Genomic DNA, 15,877 nt, shown 5'->3' on the forward strand with positions numbered 1-15,877 from the left:
ACAATGGTATATAGAAATGAATAAATGTATTCCATTAGAAAAAATAACATATAGTTTAAGAAATAATATTGAAATATTCGAACAAATATGGGAGCCTTACATGAAACACAATAGCGAAAACCTTCCGGGGACAATCACTACCTAAGTTAACGGAAGGAAAAGGAAATGAAAAGAATGGACTCAGTGGAATTTCTGGTGTATTTTTATTGAATGACAACATTGTCTGACTGGTTTAATGTATCCTAGATTTTGTACCTTAAATGGACGGGAGGGGGGTGGTAGGGAGGGTGGGATGGGAGGAGGGAGGGGAGAAAATGGCACTGTATATGTGTGAAAAGGAAAAAGTGTGTATCATGGTTAATGTGATTTATGGTGTGAAAAATAAAAAATTGAAAAAAAAAATATTGACCTCTCCAATTTCTATTTAACCCCTCTCCTATACTCTATCTCTCTGTTTTCCTTTCTCCAGCTCCCACCCCCTTCCCTTCCTTCTCCTTCCAGAGAACTACCCTCAACCCTCTCCCCCACCTCTATTCAAGCATCTTTTTTTTTATATAAACTTATTCCTGACAAAGGATTTAGGTCCGAAATGTTGACTGTCCTTCACTCTCTATGAATGGCGTCTGACTTGGTGCATTGGAAATCTAAGTTAGGAAGTAGGTTCTAGGAGATCACAAGGTTAAATGACTGTCTTGCACACAAAATAAAATTGGGTTAGGTGGAATATTTGCTCTGGCAACAGGCCCAAATGTTTAAGGTGTTCACTTCTGTAAAGTACTATACATAATTATCTATTATTTTTAGTGAGAAAGACATGCACAGAGACAAAGAAATAATTTGTTGACATACAATTGGAGTCACAATGCCATTTCTCAGAAAAGAGCTCTATTTTAGCATCGAGATGAAAGTATGAGCTATGGGAAGGGTGAATGGGCAAAGAACAGTGACTCAGTTCTACTGAATGTCTCTGTTATTGCTGCAATAAATAATGTCTCTTGCTCCATGTAGATATCAATTCATGTAGGTGCATGCTTAAAATATTGATTGATATTTGGGTAGGAATTAATTAAATCCACAATATTCTCAATTTGATTTGTGCACCATAAAGATAAGCTGTGGGAAATTAAGTGCAATCAGAGATGACCTATAATCTCAAGCATCCTTTATTGATACTTACCCACAACAGATTCGGGGGGAGAATAAAACTGGCCATCTGAGAGCGGACCAGGAAGGATAAGTGGTGCTTGTTCCTCTACATCAGAGACAGTGAAGACTCCTGGAACAGAAAGGACACAGAATTAATGGACATCAACAAAATTATTCCATTTATAACCCTACACATAGAAAGTAAAACTTGAGGTTCCTGACCTAGGAGGTATTCTGTCCCAGTACAGCAGACTGGGAATAGATTGTATGGGAACGTCATGTCTCAAGAGCCTAATTGAGCTTTTTGAAAAGGTAACAACTGAATTGATGAGGGTAGAGCCTTAGATGTAGTGTATATGAATTTTACTAAGGAATTTGATAAAGGTTCCCCACGAAAGTCATGAGGCATGGGATCCATGGAACCTCGGCTATGTAGATTCAGAATTGGCTTACCCCTGGAAAGCAGAGATGGGAAGTATTTATCCAGGAGGTCAGTGATTAGTGGAGTTCTGCAAAGATCTGTTCTGGGACCTCTGCTCTGTGATTTTTATAAATGATTTGCACCAAGATGTAGTCAGTAAGATTGCAGAGGATACGAAAGTTGGAGGAGTTGTCGATAGTGTTGAAGGTTATCATAGGTTACAACAGGTTATAGTCAGGATGCAGAGTTGGGTGGAAAAGTGGCAGATGGAGTTAAATCTGGGTAAGTATGAGGTGGTGCATTTTGGAGAGGACAATGGGAGGGTACTTAACAGTGTGGAAAACCTGAGGAACCTTGGGGTTGTCGTGCAGGTTGAATAAGATAGTTAAGAAAGTCCATGGTATCTTGGGCTTCATTAGTCAGGGGATTGAGTTCAGGAGTCCTGAGGTGACATTTCTGTTCTATAAATCTCTGGTGAAACAATACTCTGAATATTGTGTTCAGTTCTGGTCACCTCATTATAGGAAACATGTGGAAGCTATGGAGAGGGTGCAAAGAAGATTTACTATGATGTTACCTAGATTGTAAAATACGTCTTGGGAGGCAAGGTTAGAAAAGCTGGGACTTTTCTCTTTGGAGTGAAGAAGGATGAGAGATTATTTAATAGAGGTCTACACGATTATGAGAGACATAGATAAGGTAGACAGCCAGCATCATTTTCCCAGGGCAGGAATAGCACGCACCAGAGGACATCTCTACAAAGTGAGGGGAGGAAGGTATAGGGAAGACATCAAGGATATTATTTTTTTTTTAAAAAACAGAGTTGTGGGTGCCTGGAATGCTCTGCCATGGGTGGTGGTGGAGGCTGGAACAATAGGGGCATTTAAGAGGTTCTTAAACAGGCACATGGATGAAAGAAAAATAGAGGATTATGAGGTAGGGAGGGTTTCGCTTTTTTTAAGATATATAAAGATTAGCATAACATTGTGGGTTGAAAGGCCTTTATTGTGCTGTAATGTTCTATGATGTATATAATGAAGAGTCAAAAAGGCACAATTGACAAGGCAACGAAGTTTAATGTTATGAATTATTTTTTATCAGAACTACTTTCAACATCTGATCTCCTATTGGAGGGATAGTTAGTTCAAAAGCAAACTGATTAACTTTACTAACTGTTTTCATCCTTTGCCTCTTGTGGCAAAACTTTAAAATCCAGGAACCAAGTCTCGATCCAGGCCAGTATGAAGGAGATTATTGGCAGCAAATAAGCAAAGGCTTTACCCTCCATCAAGAGCTAAAGTAAAATCAGACATGTTTACATTAAATAACATAGTAACAGAAGGTAAATCTCAGTATAGATTTTAGGAGCTTAGTTGCATGGTTATTACATACCTTGGAAATAATGACCTTTGCAATTAGAAAGGCACTGGTAACAGATGTTGTAATCTGGAATAGAAGAGAAGCATTCCCAGTCATAGCAGGGTGGGCCAATGGAACCTGCACTTAATCCAGTTCAAATTTGAATCAAAGCATGTTCATAGTGAATGGCAAACCCAGTGTATTATCAATTCTAAAGCCCCTATTGCCTACTACATTTCTGTGATGCTCAGAAGTCTGTACAGTGGGAAAACAGTGTTTCAAGGAAAATGATTCTCTCTTCTTCCAAAGGATTAAAAAAAAAATCTGACGCAATCTACAATCGCCTAAGTAATAAGCTTGCCTTTTGAAATCAGAGACCAGAGGAGAGAATATTGTCCTAATGGGTACAATGTGAATTGAACTGAATTATTTATTGTCATGTGTACAGAGATAATCATATAGCTTTGCATGTCATACAGGAATCTTGCAAAAAAAAAAATACCCACACAAATGTGGGTGGTCATCACTAAGAGCTTTAATGATTCTTTTCATTACAAGAAGCAGAAAGCCATTTCCTCAAATTCAGGTGTATACAACCTGAAAAATAAATTGTTTGCCTGATTTGAAAAGAGTTAAGCTTCTGGCCCACATTTAATAAACACCCACTTTCCTAACATAATAAGCAAGAAATATCACTCACCGCAATTACCCACCAGTGGCGTAACCTACACAGTGCATATGCCAAAAGCAGCATTAAGAATCGGAACACTGCCAGCAGCTGCAAAGACAAGGAGAGGAAGATAAAAGTTGCATCAGGGTTAGAAAGTAGCATTCAACATGATTTTCCAAGGAAAATGAGAAAATCTACTCACAAATATATCAAAGTAAGACTTGCAGAAATCATAATGAACAACTTCATTTTTTAAACTATGAATTATGCCACCATCTACCTAGAAAACAAACAAAAAAATATACAATCATTTTGTCAGCTGTTGTTACTGAACCTGGGAGAAATATTCCTATATTGAGAAACCTGTTTGCAATTATTTTGAATTTAAAATGTGGATCAATGTTTGTTGTGGCTAAAGTAATAACACCAACAATTCTAAGTCAGAGGTCAAAATTTTTTTAATAATTAGTGGAATAAAATGAATGTTTTCAGTTTGTGGCAATGTCACAGTGTTGCCGACAGCTTGAATAACAACTACTTTACAGAATAATAATACTTCCAGAAAAACTTACATAGACACAGTAAGTTGCCTACTATATTTCAGGATCTTCAAACAACATTGCACAATTTTTAAACAAGTTTCAATGATTTAAGGACATCAATAATAACAAATACAATAAAACCCATGGTATCCGGCAATTATGGGCATTGGTAGATACTAGATAAGTGCATCTGCAGGTTCCTCACCCTGTGCGGAGTCACCCGAAAGACGAACAATAACATCATAATGATGTTTACAGATAAAGCCTCTGACTGGGGAGACTTACTAAGCAGGGATAAAGAGAGTCACCCCAACAGCGAGCAGCATCAACCAGATCTTCATCCTGGGGGACACCATTTTATTCAAACGCAACTTTATTCAAAAAGCTGCTACGAGCAAAGCCTGACCAAGGCATGCTGCTGGTTGAATATTTACTCCCATCTTTACCAAAGGTTTGTGTTACTTCAGAGAATATTTACTTTTACAGTTTTAAATTTATGTACTTTTTAACCTATTATTCTATTCTTATTTATTTTAATTTTTAAAATCTATTTTCATCCATTTTTTTTTAATGTCAGTTGCTTGAGGCACCAATTTCTTGAATTCAGGAAATCAGGGGTTTTACTGTGAAAAGATGATTGGGTTAAGTGGCTCCTAAGCTTGGTCTGCAATTGTACAAAACCATGGTTCATCCTGTGCTTCCTAATCTCATTTCTTAGAATCCCAACACTTTTCCTCTGTATTTGAATAGACAGAGGAGTAAAGATTCTGAAGACTCAAGAACTTCTGGAAAAAGCAATTTCTTGTTCTAAACAGAATTATGATCATACAGTGTGGAAACAGCTCCTTAGCCTAACTTGCCCTCGTGAACCAAAATGTCCCACCCACATAAGTCGCACCTGCCAGCATTTGGCCCATATCCCTCTAAAGTCTAAATCCATCCATTTTTTCTTAAATCTTACAATAGTACTTGTCTCACCCACATCTGACAGCAGCCCATTCCATGCACCAACCACTCTGTGTGTCAAAAAGGTACCCCTGGGGTACTTGTTAAATCTCTCCCCCATCACCTTAAACCTATGTCCCCAGGATATCAATTTTCCTACTCTGTTTACTCAATCTATTCCTCGTGAATGTGTAGTTGCAGAAATGTTATCTCAGCAATTTAAAAATCACATACTTGATTATAAATGTATTTTTTAAAAATGCTCGCAGAAGACTGGCACAGTTACAAAATTCAAAGCAAAGGTTCCTCTAACTACGTGAATATCATATCCAATGAAAATTATGATGTGGAGTTCTGGTCAGCTAATCACTGGTAAGACTTTACAGTTTTAAGATCATCAGGGAAAGGAGAATTTACTGTAAACATTTTCAGGCACAGACCAGTAGAGGAATTTACACGCAGCAGTTCTTTTACACTTACTCTTGTGACACGTTATGTTATATTTCATATTGTATATAGATATTTTTTTTAGTGTAGGTCACATACAAACACTTCAAAACAGATCTCATTTAAAATGCCAGAGCTCTGCTCAAGCCAGACAATTCAGGCTCCAAGTGCCTTTGCACAAACTTTGAAGAATGCCAATAAGTAGATGTTAATTGGACATGCTGTGGAGTAATGGATTATTGTTTTGGAAAGCAATGGATGAACAGGCTCAGAAGATTGGGTCCGGAGCCGCAGTCTGTCTGAGTGCAGTTGGCTGTTCTAAGAGGGTCATGTGGTTTTCTCTGAGTGAGAGAGAGAGAGAATTCAGTTCTACAGTTCAGCAGCAGCAGCTGGGACTGGAACATGACAAGCTGGCAAACTCGTGGTAAAACCACATTTTGAAGATGGGTTGTGAGCTCTTAGTTCAGTCTCGTCAAAGCCCTTATGGTCCATACAAGATGAGAGGGGCGGCTGTATGATGTTTCACTTGAAATAAGGGAAACAAAAAGGAACTCTGTGGTGACCTGAAAGAAAGACCTGATGGGGCAAGTTTCTTCAGCAAGACAATGAAGTGGCTGATTGAAAGGGATCAGTTGTGGGTATCTAACGAGCAACAAATCTCTCTCTGAAAACCGACAAAAATATCCCTGAGTGGTAACCATTTACCTTTCAAGAACCAAAGCCTGGTGAAATTCATAGATGTTACAATCTGTGCACAGTAAAAGAACTGAATAACAAGAACTTGGAGGAATGAGAAGTGAGATTGGACTGTGAATAAAAGAACTTTTTGTGAACTGTATACACATTACAAACATGTGCGCACATTAGAAGGGGGGTTAAGTTAAGTTAATAGTAATGTTAAAGTTTGATCCTGTTCTCATATTTAAAGATAATTAAAAGTAACTTTTGTTTAAGTAACCACTTGTCTTCGTGAATTTCTATTGCTTCTGGGTTTTGGGGTCCACTGGGCTCATAACATTCTGCAAGGAGCACGGTTGCTAATGGCATGGAACTCAGGCAGAAAAGGGAAATGGAAGGGGAAATCAATAAAAATAAAGCATCATTTCCTGTGAATTCTAAAAATAAATTAATTAGCATTATTAAATATATTTTAAAAAATGTAAAGTCCATTGAACTTGTATGACCTCATTTTTATGTCAAGCATTTCTTATAATGGATTTTGCAATAAGCAACATTCTGACCCATTCACGGCTGATAGAAAAAGTGCATTCCTGACGGGGAAAGTGAATGATGGGAAAATGGCCTTGATCCCATCTGCTCCACTAAAAGCATGTCTACAATTACTTCATCCATTTTTGGTGAGATCCTGTCTTCGATGCCAAGTCTACAAGTCAGGTTCCCTACCAACACCTATCAGCTGTTATAAAGTTTATACGGTCAAATGAAAAATCTACAATAATTATTCAACTCTGTCACAGGGAACAGAAATCAACAAAGAAGAATTTCACACTTACATTCAATTCGATAATCCACAGCAAACCAACAAACAGAAGGTCAAATGTAACAAATAAACAGAAAGTCCTCCTGACATCAGAAATAATTCTTTTATCACTGGATTTGTGCGAGTCTAACCTAGCCGCAACCTGGTATGATGTGATGGATTGCACAGTGCTGAGAGAGCCACCAAAAGTATTGAATGCAGCATTTTCCTGGCCAGTTGATAATCTGCTCATCCTGCAAGAGCCTGCCACCGATCCGTAACAGATTCAGCATTACCATAAGCTGCAAAAGAACAGAAAGATAAAAGCTCAGGTAAGAGATAAAATAATTTAGTAAAGCTCACATCCTAAATTTTGACAAAATTGAGTAATTATTGATGGAAAAGAGCAAACATAGCATGATGTTTACCCCAGCAAATAATTTATGTCAGTGGACTCAGGCAGTTTTTAGTTCTACAATGTTACATGACTTTAATGTAGAATGATAACCCAGGCACATTTTATGAAAACCACAAACAAAATGTAACCATCATACACATTATTAATAGGTGGATGACCAAAACCATTATGCACAGGTATAAACACAGAAAAGCAGCAGGTCAGTGTACTTTATATAACCTGCCTACATTTTTTCATACCTTGATGAAGGGCTCAATCCCACGACATTGGTTATGTATCTTTATCTTTGCTATATAAATTATACTATTTGACCAGAGTTTCTCCAGTATTGTTTTTACTTCAACCATGGAGTCTGAGACTTTTGTGTTTTCAGATTTATTGTCAGAGTACATATATCACTTCACATTCAACCCTGAGATTCTTGTTTTCTGTGGATGAGGCAGAATTACCACTTATTGGTAGTACAGAAAGAAATAGTACACAGCACATATATATAACAAATAAAGAACTGTAAACAGACAACGAGTAAACAAACTGCAATACAGAGAGAATATTAAAAAATCAATGAAGTATACAAGAGTCGCTGATTGTTGTTACCACATGATGCAAAGGGTAGGTCTTAAAAAGAGGAAAGAAGGAATGGTAGTGAGAGAATTTGAGCGCCAAGGATTTCAGTAGCTGAAGAGTTGGCAGCTAATGATGGAGTGATGATAATGAAGATACAAAGTCCAGAAATGGAGGAATACAAATATTCCCAAGGATCAGAGCACCATGGATTATAGAAACAGGGAGGAAGATGATCACTAAGGAATCTGAAAACTGGAATAAGGAGTTTAAAATTGCAATACCACTCATCTGGGAAGCAGTGATGCTCAGCAAGTACAGGGATGACAAATGTAGGTAAAGAAGAGCAGCAGAGTATTGCTTCAGCTCGGAATCATAAACCAGCTTTATGCTCTCCACTCATGTCAATAGTCATACAAATACCATGGTTATAAAGAGCAAGTTGGCCACTGGGTATCTGGTCAGTGACCCACCTCTTGACACCCAAAGGTCTATCCACCCAGTGCAGTGAAATACTCTCCACTCACCACTCAGCCTGAGAAATAGCTTCTTCCCACCAGGAAGTGAGAATGATGACTAAATTATTCCAAAATAATTATTTATATTTATTTACAATATAAAGAAACAGAAATAGGCCTTTTGACTCATCGAGTCTGCTCTGCCAATCCACTCTGAGCTAAACTGATCACGTCTAGTTCCAAATTCCGGCCTTTCCCCCCGTATCCCTGGATACCTTGACTAATTAGATACCTATCAATCTCTCCCTTAAACTACTCCAATGATCTGGTTACCACAAATGTATGTGGCAACGAATTCCACAAATCCACGACCCTCTGGCTAAAGGAATTTCTCTTCATCTCTGTTTAAGTGGGTACCTTCTAATTCTAAGACTGTGCCTTCTTGTCCTGGATTCACCCATCAAAGGAAGCATGTATAAATGTGAAATATTATGTGCTGTGTATGTGTACGGTCCGCAGAAACACTCACCTTGTTGTCTATGCATGATCGGAAGACAATAAACTTGAACTCATCTAGGTGAATGCAGCCCCAACGACACAAAAAGTACACTATCTAGAACAGCCTGCTTGATTAGTACCCCAATGAGCATATTAAACATTAATTCCCCAAGTGCAACTGCTGCATTTTGTTCAAATCTACTGCAGCTGTTTACGGAAGCTATTCCAACAGTAGGTCTCAAACCTGCCACAAGAGCAAAGGGAGCATATGCACGGGAACACCATCACCTGCAGTTTCTTCTTGAAGTCACACATCCACTTGTCTTAGAAATATTTTGTTTTGGAACTCAGTATCCAACATCACTGCAGACGTACCTTCACCAGAAAACCATGGCACCTATTCAGCATCACCACTGCACGGGTAATTAAGGGTGAGCGACATCGTGTCCTGCAGGCCTCCAAAAATACAAAAGATGCTGCTGATGCTCTCCCTGCTCCAAAACAAAGTTCGATTTATTGTTCAGCTCTGGAAACCATTCTTCACTTTTTAAAATTCAGAGCTGAATAATAAATTGAACTTTGTTTTGGAGTAAGCAACTTGAACAATCTCACTGAAAGGCATTAAATGTTATTTTGCTTTTACCTTACAACTAGAGATTCAGCTATTGTGATAAGCTTGTTTTAATTATATGCAGATGCTGATGTTTTAATACTATAGATCTTAATTTTGCTAACCAACCTTCTCATTGTTAATTTATCATACATTTTTTTTAAAAATTATTTGAAGATGGCATCTAAACAAGATAATATGCAGAAGATGGGTTCATGTGCAATACAGAAACATGCTGGATAAATTCAGCAGGCCACAGAGCATCCAAAGGAAGTAAAAAAGGCATCCAACATTTCAGGCCCGATGAATGCCCAGGTCTGAAAGTTACTTTTACTTCGAATGGATTGAATTTCTCCTTTTAGTATTTTAGCACATCTTTTAGTATTACAGATGGCATCTACTACATTCTCTTCACAAAAATGTTCTAAATGCAGGAACTGAGGAACCTAGGTGCAGATGTACATAAATCTTTGAAAGAGGAGAGTGTTGAATGTGGTTTAAAAAAAGCACGAGGCCCAAGGATGATTAGAAGCATGGGGTACACAAATAAGGAAATTATGTTGAACCCAAATAAAACATCACGAAGGATACAAATAGTTTTGCATCCAATTCACGTTATCACACAGTAGTTAAAAGCCATGAAGTAGTGAAGGTCAGAAAGAGGGAAAAGGTTGAAAAGAATGGTTTCAGGCATACAGAATTTAAGTTTTAAAATTTATTAGTAATCGACAGTTTGTCAAATATGAAACCCAAGGAATGAAAAGGGATTTTGCCGCATAGATAGAAAACTGATTAAGTAACAAGAAAGAGTGGTAGCAAAGGGTTGCTTTTCAGATCATGGGAAAGTTTAGGGTAGACTTCCCAAAGGATCAGATACCCAGAACTACTGACTTTCTTTAAGTGAGTTGGTGATTTGCATTTGGGTGAACAGGGCACAATTCTGAAGTCTTCAGACTTTTAAGTTTTGAATTCCAATCATAAGAAATATACCATCAAGATGAGCCCAGAAAACAAATGAATTAGGAATTAAGGGAACGACAAGAGGATTATCCAATCAAGCAAGAACGTTTGTGGGAAGAGTAATTTCACATCAAGATTAAAGAGAAAGAACAGGGCTCAAACAAACAGCAAAGATGCACCATTGAGCAAAGAGATAGTTCAAGTTTTATTTCAGATCCAACAAAAACAATACAAAAAGACTAAAATAATGCAATTTAGAGGAACAGAATGCAAAGTCACAAAAACAGCAAGAGGAAAAGTGACCTTTTCTGTAGTCACTCAAATAGACAGATTGTGACTATTGTTTCTGTAAAGCATTGCATTTTTGTATTGGATGCCTTACTTAACTAACTCGTGGTGCTTGTAAATTATATACTTGTATTTTTGATGGTTTGTAAAATCCCAAACAAGTCCTAAGAACACCATTCACAAAATGCCAGCCCTTGTCTCGTATACTCCCAACACCATCTCAGCAAATAAATGGGAAGAAAGCAGCAGGTCCATGAAGCTCCCTGCAGGATCTCCTCCAAGCCACTTGACTTGATAGTATATTTCCATCCTTTCATCAGTCTAACTCCTGCATTTCCTCTGCCAACATCAAGAAGTGGAGTGATTAAAGGAGGTGTCTCACTCTCATCTTCTCAAGGGAACCGCTTTCAGAAATTATCTACATATGACAAAAAGAAGGAAAATAGAAAGCAGGATGTTAAATCAACATCTACCATAGAGAAAATAATAGAAATTACTATTAAAGATTTTATAGCAGGGGCTCTAGGAGAATTCAAGTCATTTAGGCAATCAATATTATTTTGTGAAATGTTTGACCAACTTAATGTGCTCTTTGAAGAGTAATGTGATGTGGATATAGGTGACCAGTGGATGTCTTAGATTACCAGGAGACATTTGATAGTGTGAATCAAAAGGCTATTGCAGAAGAAAATGGGGAAAGCTAACAGAACTTAATTGCTTCCTGCTACAGGAGTCAAATCCAATAAGGGAGGTTATGCTTCAGTTATTTGTGGATTCAAGAGACTACATCTGGAGTACGATGCACACTGCAGGTCTCTGAGGAAAAAATGTTAATGTGTTGGAAATAGCTTGGGGAAGCTTTACTTAACTGAATGCTGGAGCATGTGGGTTGTCTCAGGAAGAAAGATTGCACAGGCCAATCTAGAGTTTAGAAGACCAAGAAGTAACTTGATCAAAACAGAGGATGTGGAGAAGTACATTAAGTGAGGGAACACGAGTTTGCTGCTTTGGTTCAGAGTGCTGCACCACAAACAGAGCAAGAAAAGCAGTGCAATGGTGCACACAGACAATGTGAATTGATCAAACGAGATTTTCTATTAATAGAAAATTAATATAACCCTATAACATAGAAAAATATTGCAAATCACTTCATACAAGTATTAAAACTTGATACTGCATCACTTAAGGAAATATTAGGATATAAGCAAAAAGCTTGGTTGCTTTTAAGGAGTATCCAGAGAACCGGAAAATCAAACCAGAGGAAATTAGATTAATGTCTCAGCACTGAAGATACTGTCAAAGTTTGAACAATCAAACTTAAAAATAGTCAATATTCAAATTAGAGGAACACAGAGATATTGCAGAGTTTTAGGACCAGAGAAAGAGATTTGAGAACAAAAATAGAAATTTTAAAAGGAAAGAGTGATCAATTTGTGACAAGTTTGGTTAAAAAAAAATGCTGACATGGACAACAGTAGTCCCAAGTTTAGAGTGCAGAGTAGTCCCATCAGTAAAGTCTTGGAATATTTATCTAAATATATGACAGATATCAGCAAGGTGTCAGCATTGGAAAACCAGAGATAGAAATATCTAGTCTAAGATGGCGCCAAGCTGTGGTCTAAAAGATCATGGTTGTAGACAGGCTATTTCAGAGTCCCACATTTACTCGAATTGGAATTTTCACTCAGGAATGCAATTTGTGATAACTCTGGTGAGAAGAACAGGCTGAAGCCAAAGAAAGCTCCATATCCCCCTGATGAACTGGCCCTTTGCATAGCCACGGCTGAGATGAGAAGAATCTTATTCAAGGTGGACCTTCAGAAGGAAGCGGGACGAGACAATGTATCTGGTCAGGTACTGAAGGTCTGTGTGGACCAACTGCAGCATCTCCCTGTAGCATTCCATCCTCTCTGCAGGTTTCAAGACAGCCCCATTATCTCGGTACGAAAGAGGGGGACAGTAACAGGCCTCAATGACTACCGCCCAGTGGCAGTGACCTCCACCATTATGAAATTCTTCAAGCTGTTGGTAATGGAACACTTCAAAGTGCACCTCTCTGAAACACTGGACCCATTTCAATTCACCAGCAGATAGAATCGTTCCACTGATGATACTGTCACCTTGTCCCTCCACTCTGTCCTGTCCCTCCTGAAGAATGATGCCTCATATGTCATACTGTTGCTCAGTGTTTAAAGAAGTCGATGGAGAAGTTGTCCTTGTTGGGACTCAACAACCCTTTCTGTAATTGGATTTTGGATTTCCTAACAAAGACCAGTCCAGGTTGGCAGCAGAACATGAAGCACCATCATGCTGAGCATGGGTGCACCTGTGTGATCAGTCTGATCTTGCTCACACTACTAGCCCACTACTGCAACACCAGATCTAGCTCCAAGAGTCATTCAGTTTACAGATAACAGCAGCTGGCCTCGTTCGTAACAATGATCATTTTCACTTCAGAGAAGAGGTGCAAAATCTCAGGAAATGGTGCAAGAATTAATAACCCAAGTCTTAAAGTGGACAAAACAAAGGAGACTTTGGCAAGCCCAGGGACGACCACCCTCCACTACACATTAATAGCTCAGGACCAGTGAGCACCAAGTTCCTCGGAGTCCAATGAAGACAGTGACCAATCCTAGATACAAAACATAATCTCTGTCAGGAATGCATTTCCTGAGAAGACTGAGGGGCATCAAAGCAACCGGGAACCATCCAGTCAATTTTCTAAAGGAGCTCTAATGAGATCATCCTAGCTGGCTACATCACCGTATGTAACAGTTGTGTAGGGCATCAAAATGGAGGTCAATCCAAAGGACCATGAGAGTGGCAAAGATGAACACTCATTCTCCCTTACACCCACTCTCCCCTCCCCCCACCATCGATGAGATTTACCAGGATCATTGTCTAAAGAGGGCTTGCAAAATTATTGAGCACAATCTTCTAGCTACTCCTGTCGGGAAAGAGATACAGAAGAACCAAAGCCAGAATCGCTAGGCTGAGAAACAACCTCTTCCCATGGGCACTGAGACTACTTATGATGAACTGCTTATACTCTGTGACCCAACAACTTATTTAACAATAATATTTATTACTTTTAATATTTGTATATAGGTACCGTGCAAATGAATTGCTTGTCTCGGTGAGCTTGCTGTGAAGGGACTGGAAAACGATGTTTCGTCAGGTTGTACTTGTAGAATTGGATGATAAACAAACTTGAACATAGAGCTAAGTGCCAGAAGTGCATGGAGAAGGTTCTAGCGAGGAGTATCATTTTATAGCAATGGTCACAGAAAGTGAGGAGGCCAAGCATCCATATAAATTGCAGACAGAAAGAGGGGTTTATCAAAAATGAGATATTTAGCCAATTATTAGTGAGTCATGACCTAATTCCTTCAAAATTGCAAAGATTAAGAAGTAAACCCAGCAGCCCAGGCCCTAACCTAGCATCCAAGGCACCTCAAAGGGGAGCTGCCAGACACCAACCACAAAGCAAAATCCTGGGAAAATTAAGGATCTCTAAAGCAGGAGCCTGGGAACCCTCCGTGCATTCCCAGCAGGAGCCTGGATCCCCCCCGTGCATTCCCAGCAGGAGCCTGGATCCCCCCGTGCATTCCCAGCAGGAGCCTGGATCCCCCCGTGCATTCCCAGCAGGAGCCTGGATCCCCCCGTGCATTCCCAGCAGGAGCCTGGATCCCCCGTGCATTCCCAGCAGGAGCCTGGATCCCCCGTGCATTCCCAGCAGGAGCCTGGATCCCCCCGTGCATTCCCAGCAGGAGCCTGGATCCCCCCGTGCATTCCCAGCAGGAGCCTGGATCCCCCGTGCATTCCCAGCAGGAGCCTGGATCCCCCCGTGCATTCCCAGCAGGAGCCTGGATCCCCCCGTGCATTCCCAGCAGGAGCCTGGATCCCCCGTGCATTCCCAGCAGGAGCCTGGATCCCCCCGTGCATTCCCAGCAGGAGCCTGGATCCCCCCGTGCATTCCCAGCAGGAGCCTGGATCCCCCCGTGCATTCCCAGCAGGAGCCTGGATCCCCCCGTGCATTCCCAGCAGGAGCCTGGATCCCCCCGTGCATTCCCAGCAGGAGCCTGGATCCCCCCGTGCATTCCCAGCAGGAGCCTGAGATCCCTCCGTGCATTCCCAGCAGGAGCCTGGGAACCTCAGCACCCTCAATGAAAGCTATTAAGGGTGAAGCTGAGAGCAGCCTCACAGACCCACAATGTCCAGGCCCTGACGTGCAAGGAGAGGGCGGCCAGGCCTCCACACTTCGAACCAGGTTCCTTCGGAGAGCCGTAGACGGAGTCGCAGTAAACATACCGACAACATACTATTCCCGCCCGCCCTCCCTCCCCTCCTCACCTGAGCGCCAGACCTGAGTGCATGCGCAGCAGAACTGCTGCTCGGGGGGAAGCGATTGCTGATGGACCGGGTTGGAGATCTCGTGATCTCGATTGGTCCCGCCCATCCAGCAAAGGCGGAAGGAGAGGGTCAACCGGAGAGACGGAGCGGCACGTTCAATAGAGGGGGAACAGCGGATCGGGTGGCACCAGATAGACGGTGTTCGCGCCGAAATCCCGGGGTTTGATGTCTGTGATCTTCCATACATGCTGCGTGGCCCGCTCAGTTCCTCCGGCACACTGTACGTGGATGTTGGAGAGGAAGAGCGGACGGGAATGAGGTGGAAGCCTATCGTTTCAATGGACGGGCGGGTGTTTCTTAAATATTTTGAGTACTTGCCCCCAACTTCTTACGGAATGCATTTCCAGACTGCAACCATCCTCTGGATTGCTTTACAATTGCATTTTGTTTTTTGCAGCTCAGCTGGGTTTTTTTTTTGCAGCCAACACGATTGATGTTTTCTCATGATCAAAAGTACATTAAATAAAGTAAATAAAGATTGCATTACTCCTAGGTTTTCAAAGGTGATTTTTCACATTTCAGATGTGTAATCCTCTGGAATCTCTCCAGAGTCTATCAATTTCTGGAAGATCATCGCCAATGGATCTACAATCTCCAATGGATCTACAATCTCCAATGGGTGGAGTTGTTCAAGTGAACCGGTACGGACTTGAAGGGC

At 40.4% G+C, this 15,877-nt stretch overlaps 1 protein-coding gene across 8 annotated transcripts in view; it reads right to left on the reverse strand.

Moving 5' to 3' along the window:
* stard3nl (STARD3 N-terminal like) overlaps positions 1-15,389 on the reverse strand; it is a 37,502-nt gene extending 22,113 nt beyond the window's left edge. For 3 of the 8 annotated variants that reach the window (XR_011352179.1, XR_011352178.1, XM_069921062.1), the window contains exons 1-7: positions 15,160-15,384; positions 7,045-7,312; positions 3,799-3,876; positions 3,627-3,704; positions 2,960-3,064; positions 2,741-2,861; positions 1,178-1,276 (exon numbers count right to left, since the gene is read on the reverse strand). Coding sequence is in view for 6 of the 8 variants with exons in the window: in XM_069921062.1 (XP_069777163.1) it covers positions 1,178-1,276; positions 2,741-2,861; positions 2,960-3,064; positions 3,627-3,704; positions 3,799-3,876; positions 7,045-7,263 (700 nt within the window). In the remaining 2 variants the exon portion in view is untranslated. Of the gene's footprint in view, positions 1-1,177; positions 1,277-2,740; positions 2,862-2,959; positions 3,065-3,626; positions 3,705-3,798; positions 3,877-7,044; positions 7,313-15,159 lie in introns of all 8 variants that reach the window. The other 5 variants (XM_069921059.1, XM_069921058.1, XM_069921063.1 and 2 more) reach the window with 5 other exon arrangements.
* Positions 15,390-15,877: the final 488 nt, after the last annotated feature.

This window comes from Narcine bancroftii, chromosome 2 (genome assembly GCF_036971445.1).
Source record: "Narcine bancroftii isolate sNarBan1 chromosome 2, sNarBan1.hap1, whole genome shotgun sequence".
Lineage (NCBI taxonomy): Eukaryota > Metazoa > Chordata > Chondrichthyes > Torpediniformes > Narcinidae > Narcine > Narcine bancroftii.